Below are 12,680 nucleotides of genomic sequence, written 5' to 3'. Positions count from 1 at the left end.
AATTGATGAAATCGACTGTTTTTTAATCGAATCGATTTATTGCCTGCTCTAGTCGGGGGCGCACGGTAATGCACCAGGAGGAAGTTTCACATGCCTCGACGCAGTGACTTAGTCCACAACATATTGTAGTCTACAATACACTCCGGAGAACCTACTGTTGATTTCATAAAATTAATTTTTTTATAATGGCTTGCATTAAAGTTCCAAATATAAAAGAGTCACGGTTCGATTGTGCTCTACATAGAAACATTCATTTCGAATACGCCCCTGTCTTATCAAAGAATCTACTGTTGATTTTATATGTCAAGCCTTTCTGTTTGTACGGTGATGAAACTACTAACATTCACTTGTGATGTTAGGCTGTATAAAAGTGTTAACTTTGGTCAAAAGCGAACTGTTCCTTCCTAAATCGGATATTTTTTTTGATCATCGATTTTCGATACTTATCGACGCATCCCGATACAAAATCCATCTAAGAACACTGCCAGATACATGAAGTACATTTGTGTGAAATTAAAGAAAATCGACCCAACCGTTTCAGAGTCCATAGAGAACGAACTCACCACACACACACCTCACACACACAAAGTGTCTATTATATATAAGTAGAGATATATCTATGATTAAAATAGGGTAACAAATCTAACGATAAAAACAGTTGGAAAACCTAAAAGTTCGACAACGTTTCGTCTGTTTGGTGTGGCCTTTTCCAAGAGTAAAAATGTAAAATGCTCAATCTATCTATCTATTATCCATCAATCAGTCTGTCTGTCAGTTAAACTCTCTATGTATGTATGTATGTATGTATGTATGTATGTATGTATGTACTATGTATGCATGTATATATCTGTCTGTCTGTCTGTCTGTGAATCTGTGTAGCTATCTCGCCGTTGGTCGATTTCTCGTATCCGAGAATTTCAATTTCCTCTTCCTGTTTCGTTCACAAATGGCTTCTCAGACCAAATTGAGCATATAATCTGCGAGGGCAGTGAAGGCAAGTATAGCTTGGCGAGGGCGGGACTGTTCTGCTCGGGTTTTTCTTGCTTGCTTCTTAATCTCCACCAGTCTTTTCCTTTCTGTTTTATATCATTTGGTACCGGATATGATGTATCGTCGCCATATATATGCGATCCTAGGCTGTTGTTTCCCAAGTGTGAATGTCACATCCAATGTATTTTAGCGTGATTTTGAGTTGGTCTTTGTATCGTTGTAGAGGCTGGCAGATGGGTTTTTTTTTTCTGTGGCTAGCTTTGAGAACAGTGTTTGCCGAGGGAGTCTGTTCTTTCCATTCTGAAGACGTGGCCCAACCAACCGTGTCTGTGCCTCATTGTGATGGATGAAAATCGACTCCCTCCCTCTATCTATCTATCTATCTATCTATCTATCTATCTACCTATCTATTGTCAAAACAATAAATCCAACCAATTTGTTTATTAGTGTCAATCTTGCAATCACTTACTATGAGTATTTGCATATGTCTCCAAGATGAGATTGCGGATCGCACCGTCGTTCATATAAGGTTCGGCGAAATAGACCACATCCCGGACTGTCACGTTGTGTCGAGTGGAGAGCTTTTTCAGGGCGTCCGCTGTCTCGATCCAGTTGGTTTTGCGACCCACCACCATCAGGAAGTAACGCCACTGGAAGTATTTTAGGATGGCAACAATGGACTCGCTCACCTTAGACGTCGACGGCTGGGTGCGCGCGAAGGCCGGACACGGCTGTCCGGCCAACTGGGTCACCTCGGAACACTTCTGCAATAGAAAGAAGAAAAATTTAGGGTTTTTAAAAAGAGAAGAAAAAGATTATGAATTATTGCATAATAGTTACAGGTGCACAGTTTATGAAACTCTCAAATCGAGTTCAATTCCAGTCCTGTGTAGGTGATGTCCGTGGTTAGTACTAATATCAAATATTTCTTTCGTACGAATCTATCTGCATATTGTTTTAATCTTTTCTTTCTGTCTTACGATTAACCTATCTACATATCTATGTTTATGTCTGTCTCTTTATCTATGTATCTCTTTCTCTCTCTATATATATATGTGCGTGTGTATGCGTAATTAGATATTTTTACAGTCTACCAATCCTTTTTTCTTTCTTTTTTCTTTTTCTTTCTTTCTTTTTTCCTCCTTTCTTTCTTTCTTTTTTTTTGTTCAAATTCTAAATTTGTTTTATCTCTCTCTTACTCTTTTTATTTGTTTCTGAGTCTTCTACTATTACTGCTTTGTCCATCTATTCCTTTCCTTCTGGCGGAAAGCAAAAAAGAAAGAGTAGTTTGACACCTGTTATTGTCCATTTATACACACTTTGTGGTATTCTTGCAGGGGGAAGGACTAATTACGTCATCTGATTGATTCACAAATCTAAGATTGTTTAATTTCGGTGAACTTATTCAAGACATGATCAGACTGTAATGATTCAGTATATACGTATTCATAATCTAACACTTGCTTGATTCTAGTAAAAAACGAGAATCAAACAGAGAGACACTAGTGCAAATGCAACGTATATATGCATAGACATGATAACTGTTAGCATTGTTTATTCAATCATTATTATCACTGTGATGAGACGCATACTTCTCGAATTTGTATTGTCTATTATTATGGTTGATTCCATATCCACCTCCTCCTTCCCCTCCCCCTTCCCCACCTCTTTCTCCTCCTATTGAACGTCTTTTTTCTCCTTACTACTATTATAGTGTTATATTTGCAACGAGAACCTGGTTGATTATTATTACTAAAGAATAATACAATTAAGATTTGGAAAATATGAATTTACAGCTTGTAATGTCTATTCAGGAATTTAACTCCAAAATAAAATAAAGTCGAGTAGGAATTTAAAAATAGATTTAAACCTTGGTTCGTTACTTACGTGAACGACACAAATCTGGTTCGTTACTTACGTGAACGACACAAATTTGGTTCGTTACTTACGTGAACGACACAAATTTGGTTCGTTTTAGCTTACGTAAGCGACACCTGATTTAGTCTGATTTAGTGACGTAATAATTAGTTAGCAGAGAACAAACTAATGAATTAGCGAGAAACGCGTTAGCGAACTAACGTGTGGACAAACTTGTTGGAAGAAAAAGGGGGAACTAGTGAAAATGTAGAAAGAGACTCAGCGTTCCAAACTCTGACAAGAGAATACATAAGACGAATAAACCCGTATAAAATACAAATCGTTGTTATGACGTTCTTTTGTAGTTTGGACCAATAAGAAGATATGTGGTTCTTTTGATCTGAGACAAACAGACAAATGTTATCCGTTGATAACGATAAAAATAGCTCTCTATAAAAGTTGATAAGTCACATTTGTTAACTACGTGTATTTGTGAGAAAGCGGCTGCACACACTATGAATATTTCACACACAGCAATAGAAGAACCTTTTAATCACTAGACGATGCACTGCATATATCACAACATTGAAGATATCTGTTAAATAGACGCTGTTTATATACACGCACCACGCTAAATTACATCATTAGCATAAAGTAGGCGATGGTAGCTCAGTGGTTAAAGATGCAGGCTGACAACTTGGGTGTGCCAAATTTGAACCCAGTTCACTCCACAGAAACACTCTCACTTAAGAACGTTGGCCACCTTCCCGTTGGCTTTCTCGTAAGTATCCTTTTAGAAAGAGTTCCTAATAGAAAGATATTGGGGAAACGAATACCAATAAAAATCATCATGAATAATGCTCAACAAACAAACCAACTAACCAACAGCATGGTTGTCATGACGATGCAAATCTGTATAGCCAGATGACTATTAGATTTCAACTTGTCCCAATTGCTCTATCAACTGTACAATCCGGGTTCTATTGCACGTTTAATAAAATAAGTCACAAACGAAGGCATCTTTGAACGAAAAACACCGCAAATTCCCTTTTTCAGTTCAACACACAGAATCACCGACGCTTTAGTTTATGTCTCTCGTTCACACGCGATGAGAATTCCTGCATTTTTTTGTTTGTTGCGCATCGTTATTCGTGCGTATCTGATTCAATTTCGTAACGTTTATTAAAGCTAGCATAAATAGAACGTTGCACCATGTCGAATCCTTGCGGCGCAGGCCAATTTAGCACACTTCAGTCGTTTCACTGTGTATTGTAAATAGCTTGCGGAGAAATAGATTCATTTTCTTTTCGATCTTTTTTCTGCGGAACTTTTTAACCAAACTATCTAATCAAGTCATGGCACCAATGCAGATCATTTGAAGGATAAATGATGGCCAAATTTAGAAAGAATAGTAAAAAATGAATCGACTACCATTTCTCATATGATATTTAAGAGAATTTTATCGATATTTTTCTGTTGCATTTGAAGGAAAGCTTATGTTTAGCCCTACATTACTCTGAGAGAATTAAAGAAAAAATATGAACATAATAATTGGAAATTGTAGAAACTAGGCGGAATTTGATTATTAGAAACACCGGTTCATCGATAACTTGCTTACATTGAACATGAAAATGACCAGGTCATATTCAGCTAGGAGTCCCGCAATATTTTGTTCCACAGACGAGCAGTTCCAGGAAATAAACTTTGATCATAACATTTTCGTTTCGTTTTAGATAAGAATAGAAAGTAAGGGAAGTGATTGACAATAGTTGTAGCTAAACGAGTGTTCTATGAGGATGTATTATATGGGATATATATATATATATCATATAATATATATATATAATATATATATCATATAATATATATATATAATATATATATCATATAATATATAAGATATATATATATATCATATAATATATATAATATATATATATCATATAATATATATATTATATATATATCATATAATATATATATATAATATATATAATATATATATCATATAATATATATATATTATAAGTTGTATATAGGATATATAATATATATACATATCGGTGAGGATCCTATATAAAATCTTATATATATATATATATATATATATATATATATATATATATATAAGATTTTATATAGTATCATCACCGATTGAAGCTCAGACAAGCACTTGACATGGAATAGCAAGATCAGTTACGGTGGAACTAAGGGAAGGCTAGATTATCTACGAGAACAGTTCCATTAAAATTTATTCACATTATATTTGAAGACGACCATCCTGTCTGCCCATCCTTCAGCTAACACTTACGTCTATGGTGACTTCAATGTTCACAGCGTGGAATGCTTAACTCTCTTAAACAAGACAGAAGCTGAGGGGAGGCCCTGTCACGATTTCTTATGACTTTACTCAGATTGTTCACAACCCATTCGTATGCAAGTCCCATAGATCTTTTTCTAACAACTTGCCTTGAGCTATGTTCATCTTCTGTTCTGTCCCTACTGGGATCTTCTGACCATTCGCTTGTCTCAGTTAAGATTTAAAAAAATGTAATAAGTCCTCCGCCATACCTTTCCATCGTACAGTATATCGATACTCTATGACTGGTTGGGATAGATTTTGTTCATTTATATTAGATCTACCTTTACATTCGATGTTTAAATAGAACGTGCCCTCCATAGTATAAAACCTCACGAAATTGTAGGTATAGACCGTTTCATACCCTCCTAAAATTCTAGCAAAAATCTTACAGTAAACCGTTCAAAATGTGCTACCGCCATTGCGCACAGAAATTACTATTCCCATTGCTCCCAACGTAATAGATGTACTGAGACTGAAGCCGATTTCAGGACTGCCAGTAACCACTGCAAAAGAGTAATAAAGAACGTGAGAGAGTTGGATGCTCAGTGCGTCAAGTCCAAAGAAGCCGAGAAGCGGCTTCCTTTCCGCCAATTTTGGCAAATAACAAACAGGGTCTTGAATTGATTGTGTACTCTATCCCAACTATCATGAATGGAACTAAGGTAATCTCATCAGCATCGGACAAAATCAAACTCTTTGACAAAATATTTGCAGCTAATTCTACCCTATGCGATCAGGGCCGCGATCCCCCGTATTTTCTTCTGTGTCTGAAAACACGCTATGCGACATACAAATATATGTGCATAATGTTGCCAAGCTAATCAAAAACACTGGTTTCAGTAAAGCGACTGGCCCTGGCGGCATTCCTATTATAGTACTAAAAAACTTCAACCAGAACCATCTCCCATACCTACAAAGCTGTTTGAGCGTTATCTTAAGAATTGATTCCCAACACCATGGAAAACATCACTATGTCCCATATCAGTTGATGACTCAATACAGACCAATAATCTCATTTACATCATGAGTAAGTTGCTGGAATTTGTGTTAAATAAAGAAGTAGTCAAGAATCTCAGCAAAAATAACCCCCACAGTGACATGCAATATGGATTCCATTCTAGTAGATATACAGCAGATGTGCTAACAGTTATATCTCATAGGATTAGCTAATCTTTCGATGGAGGTTTCCTTTTTAGGGCAATTGCTTTGACATATCAAAGGTCTTTGATAGAGTATGGCAAAAAGGTCTACCCCATAAAATCTCTAGCTACGATAAAGTTGGAAATGGCTTTTCAATTATTAAATCCTTTCTCTCTGATAGGTTCATAAGAGCAGTGGTTGATAGGTAGAAATCAAAAGCTCAAAATATTAATGCTGGAGTCCTTCATGAGTTCATCCTGGGCCCAACTCTCTTCCTGATCAACATCAATGATCTCCCAAAATCACATCATAAGTTCATTTTTAGACATTTATGCTGATGGCATATATGGCAACATTTCCAAGGCCGTAAGCGGCCAAGTTCTTTCTGATTCTCTCTTCTCTAATTTTGAGCACGTGATGGAATGGGGAAAGAGGTGGCTGGAAATTTTAATGCATCTGACCAACACATTTTTTTAATGTGACCAACAAAATGATGTTTCCTTACAAAGAGAAAATGTTATATATATATAATAATATAAATATACAAGAAATAAATGTTACCATAGTCAATAAAAGTTACTTTTTTTATTACATTTTCACCCCAAACAAGGCACATTGCCAATTTGGTGTAGGGGGCTACTATCAGGGGCAACAACTACTGGGGTACTATGTAGGGATTTGGACAGCAAGATGTTGGTTCACGTTGCACTTGAACTTCTGCACGTCAGTACAGTTGGGGAAGCAGGGACCTGGAATGGAATTCCAAAGTCTAGCGGTTCTGGGGAAGAAACTACTGGAGTAGAAAGATCTTTTACATCTAGGGATCTCCACAGTGTGGGGGTGGGATCTTGCAGCCTCTCAGGTCTGTCGAGGGTGTTCACGTCGTGAGGACACAAGTGCTTGCAGTTCGTTAGAGCATTCACCATTATAATACTTGTAGAACAGGCAGAGGGGTGCAACGTTTCGTCGATGGGACAGATGCTGAAGCTTAAATGCCAGTTCAGGGCCTATCAGATTTGCGACTCTCTTTTGAACCTTGTCAAGGAGCGAGAGACTAGTAGCCGATGCACCAGCCCAAATATGACAGAAATACTCCATACATGGGCGAATGGTTGCCTTATAGAGGTACAGGATACTTTCGGGTGTTATTAGCTTTCTAGCACGGTAGAGAGAGCCCACCTTCCTTGCAGCGGCCCTGGCAATGCCCTCGATGTAATTACTTTTATGGTAGAAAAGTTAATTGTTTTGTATTTTTAAGTAGCTTGTAAAAATTTTTTTCTTTTTTCAATTCACGAACTGGTTTAAAAAAAATAAAAATGGCGGCGACTTTGAAATGGAGATCGCCGTTTTCCATTTGAAGGAGGGGCACCTGAACATTCTGTGTTAACAATTTAAGAGAGTTCCGTCAAAGTAAGGAATATTTATAAACATATTTTAATGTTTTCCGTTATTTTGTGCTTGACGTATATTCGATTAAAGCATGTGTAGTTTATATAAAAATTCATTTAAGTAGTTATCGCCTCAAATGTCGTTTTAATTTCGGTTCGCTGATATTATTTCAAGTAAAGAGCATTAAAAACTATTTCAAAACAACAAAAGAAAAATGAACTGAATTTTTATTGACTATGGTAACATTTATTTCTTGTATATTTATTTTTTCGGGTAGTTGTTAGTTGGCTTTTCTGCTAAACACTCTTACTAAATAATATCGACGAAATATCGAAAAACAAAGAAAACAAAACAGTTTTGAAAAATAATAAAGCTTTACTTACTTTAGTAAAATAATCCGAAACAGCAAAATGGGATATTAAAAAAGTAAACACGTAATTACTTTAGTTTTTTAAAGCAAAGAACCGATATAAATATGAATAAGAAGAAAATGGCGCCCTTTTCAAACAGAACAGCTTCGTTTCAGTTTTACAGTATTGAACGATGTAGTATTGCGCCGTCGGATTTAGCTTTGTAATATTGTAATGTAAAGAAGACGCAGAAAGGGTTGTAATCAACTGAATTCCTTCTAGTACACTGACAAAAAAAAGCTTAAACAGATATATAAATAAAGATAAAAAGGTTATGTAAATGTTTAAAAAAAACACGTAATCACGTGAGCAGGATTTTTTCCTTCTTTGGACACGATAACAAGTAACGTTCTTACTTTTTATTATTTATATATTTATCTATTTTCGAAAGAGTGTCACGTCCAAGTGGAGAAGTAAAAAAAACAGTTATGCAAAATTTGTGTCGAGAATTGTCTTAAGTTCCGACTTTTTTTTGCCTCTCACTTTAATAAGAACGTGAATTTATGAGGTGAATTTATTCGACACAATATGATTCAACTAAAAAATAAATAAATAAAAGCTAACGTGAATAAAGATTAAAGTTAAGGTGTTATTGTGGACCCTCACCCCTTTAAAAAAACCTTGTTAAACTTTGTGACATATTTAAATTCTATGGAGGTCAGGCGCGAACGAACACCCAATATTTTTTTAATACCATATTTCTTAAAACTGAAACATAATTATCAAAGTATACTTACGCAAATAGATAGGAAAAGTCTTTGTTAAAGTTTGTGCCATATTTCCATGGAGTACAGGCGCGAACGTAGACACCACAATTTTATTATACCATCCCTATTTAAGTTGAAACATACTTATCAAAGTATTATTATGTACATCTATATCAAAAGCCCTTGTAAACGTGTTTTTTATTTTTAAATTTTTTATTTCCATACTTTGTGGACCAGGCGCGTACGCAGACCCCACAATTTTAATAATTATTCATTGTGCCAGATCAAACATACCCATTCCTGTGTCTCGATACATCTTCTATCATTATATGTAATCAGTTTTCTATAATAGATTTTAAACGATTGTAAACGATTTTTTTCATTTTTTATTTCCATATTCTGGGGGGCCAGCCGCGAACGCAGACTCACAATTCAGTGTAGCTTAATCGCCATTTATATTTTATAAATTACTATATATATATATATATATATATATATATATATATATATATATATATATATATATAGATAGATAGAGAGAGAGAGAGAGAGAGAGAGAGAGAGAGATCCAGCAACTCTGATGAGTCGTAGACGACGAAACACGTGTCAGTAGATAATTATATTTTAAAGAATATATATATGACGCTCCCCATGTGGGGGTACCAAATTGGTTAAAGGGAAAATTATTCCCAACTCGCATTTAGGTAAAAATGCACTTTCGTAAATAATTGAATTCATTCTAAACGTATCGCAAAACAAAAAATAAAAAATAAACCACATCTAAGTAAATCGCAAACAGTCGTGCGAGATGACCGGCGGATAAAGGGTTTAGGCTCATTACCGTGGGTACCGATTTCGAATCTCGCTAGATTCAACCACTCTGGTAATCGTAGACGACGAAACACGTGTCAGTGGAAAATTATATTTTAAAGATAATATATATATATATATATATATATATATATATATATATATATATATATATATATATATAAAGTTCAATTCACTGATTTAGAAAACTAATGTTCTTTTATTTTCTCATTAAAGTATAAGTTACAGATCTGTTTTGTCGTCATATTTTTACTGTTTGTTTCTCAACAAACAGTAAAAATGTGTTGCTATTGTATTTTTGAATGTAGCAAACTCTTCAAACAATTATACGGGGGAAAAACATATCAAACACAATCTCTACATGTCACAAACTGTTAATAGTGTAATTCCGATGTCGATAGTGTTATTCTCCTTGTTGGTTAGGTCTCCATCTTTTTATTAGTATTATTTTATTTTCAATGATTACATATTTTCACTGCTTGTTGAAAAATTACTAACAGATAAATGAACTTCTTTAAAAATTGTGAACTGAACTAACTTTAATATATATATATATATATATATATATATATATATATATATATATATATATATATATATACAAGCACACACACATATATATAGAGATATATATAAGTTCAGTTCACAGTTTTTTCTTGTATATATATATATATATATTATATGTGTGTTTGTGTGTAGTCTAAATATCATTGAGCATTAGACAAATTTAATATATATGGTATTGTACTATTTATATTATACTAGCGGGGGGGGGGTACCCGGCGATGCCCGGGTGTTTGGAGGTGTGTGTGCCGGAAATTAAATGATGATCAACAAACGAGTTCGTGCTTAAGTTTGCTGCCCATGACGGGTTTTTTTTTTTATAAGATGGTCAGTAATTGAAGACCCATACAGTTACTGTCCCCAGCCATGATAAACGCAGATATACTGGACACTTATTAACCGTTTTAATTTTTATTACAGAGGACTCCCCTATTTCCTTTGCATAACTGACCTGATCACATTCAGAGGATACCCATTTTTGAATAGGGTATCAGTAATTATTTGAATTCCTCATCCAAGCAGATCATCAGAGCACGATATGTTAGGGTCCAAATTAAATTTATCTTATGTTTGCGGGGATAATATGAATCCCAGCTTATATAAAGTCCCGTGAATGTAGGTTTACGGTATATTGATGTAAGGAAACTGGATGTTGTTTTTGTTACCAATACATCGAGGAAAGCTATGGACGAGTTAAAATCTTCATATGTATACTGTAACGCGGGATGCATCCTATTAAGTAAGTTTGTCTGTCTGTCCGTCTGTATGTCTATCTGTGTACATTTCCCTACACAATAACTCTGTCAATTTTCAGTCTACAGACTCGAAATTTATCAAATAGAGTAGTGAGATTTGGGAAAATCTTTGTGATCAGTTTTCGGCTAGAAATTTGGCTGTTAAGTTGTCAAAGTTCAACGATTTGACCTTTGAGAACTCTACCAAACTCCTCCGCCAATTTTGAGTCTAAACACTTGAAATTTTAGATATAGGTTTCATTGGACATGCATCTAACTATATAACTTGATTTGAGCCCAAAACAATAAATGTTAAGGGGTGATATTAGGGGTCAAAGTTAAAAAAAAATTGACCGCGGCGGTCTCTACCAAATTACTTAGACAATTTCTAGTCTAAACATTTGAAATTTTACATGAAGGGTATTCATAGATAGGGCAAGTTTTTTAATTAGTTTTGGTCGAAAATTTGAGCTACCGATATATAAATCTATGTATGTAAGTTTGTATGTCTGCCTAAAACTTTCGACAGAGGACCGGATTTTCACAAGATCAGTATCGTTTTGAAGCTCGACCCTTCACACGACAAATACCGAAAAATTGACTAAAAAACAATAATTTGTTTACCCTCAACTGGGCACTTTTCTACAGGAAGGGGTCGCTTTTTTTGCCGATATTTTCGAAAGTCATCCTTTCTTATCGATTGTCTAGCCTTAATTTAAACCTACGTCACTTTCGGTTTGGCGGTGGTTGTAACAGCAAAGACGTAACGTTTTTTCACGTTCTTTTTCGCCTTCCTTCCGTTCGAGCCTGCCTTCCTACTACCACTTTTTTTTTTTTGCTCAACACACACCTAAAAAATCCCAGGCAACGCCGGGTACACAGGATAGTAAATATATATATATATATATATATATATATATATATATATATATATATATATATATATATATATTGTATGTATGTAAGCAAATAAATAAAATAGCGTCGAAAATAAATAATGGATGCTGCAATTCAACATCACCATAGGGCATCGTTAATTGCTTGTGACAAATAATTCAATGAATGTTTTATCTGTTTGTACATAAACCACAGGCAAAGCATAAGAGAAAAAAAAACGGATTTTTTTTTATTAGATTCGCAACACTAACGAGAAAGATGTCCGTTCATGTAGATTGTACGACCAGGGATTTATAAACGAAACGATAACAGAATGAAGTGGAGGTGAGAGCGAATAGATATTTTTCCTAATGGAACTATGTTTAGAATCTTCTTTAAAAAATTGATTTCTCGTAGAAAAAAATCCTACAAAGAGCGTAATTTCAAACATCTAGTTGGTAGGAATGTGCGACGGTCGTTCCAAAAGTAAAGTTTTTTTTAACCTAAACAGTTTAAGAGCTACGAAGACGAAAGAGGTAACATTAAAACGAGCGATCTTTTGTGCTCGAGAATTTTCTTTTTACCTAGTTTCCACTATACTCAATTCATTTTTGCTAGAAAATAAATGACGAATCTCTGCTTCCGACGCATGTCCATGACAGCCGTTGCTGTACTGCAATCTCATACAGTCAATAGCTGCAACAGAGAGCAAATTGCATGTCCGGATCCTTTCATGGAGAATAAAAAAATAGAAGCTATTACTTTTGGAACACCCCTCGTGTACGTATATATATATATATATATATATATATATATATAT

General features: G+C 34.8%; 1 protein-coding gene across 3 annotated transcripts in view; it reads right to left on the bottom strand.

Moving 5' to 3' along the window:
- LOC145303418 (guanylate cyclase 32E-like) overlaps positions 1-12,680 on the bottom strand; it is a 305,413-nt gene that overhangs the window by 138,385 nt on the left and 154,348 nt on the right. For all 3 annotated transcript variants that reach the window (XM_080144747.1, XM_080144746.1, XM_080144745.1), the window contains exon 2: positions 1,460-1,754. In XM_080144747.1, the coding sequence (XP_080000873.1) occupies positions 1,460-1,754 (295 nt within the window). The remainder of the gene's footprint in view (positions 1-1,459; positions 1,755-12,680) is intronic.

The sequence above is a fragment of the Euprymna scolopes genome, chromosome 19 (genome assembly GCF_053919585.1).
Source record: "Euprymna scolopes isolate OS-2025 chromosome 19, ASM5391958v1, whole genome shotgun sequence".
In the NCBI taxonomy this organism is placed as follows: Eukaryota; Metazoa; Mollusca; class Cephalopoda; order Sepiida; family Sepiolidae; genus Euprymna; species Euprymna scolopes.
This window is presented reverse-complemented; position numbering and strand designations above follow the sequence as displayed.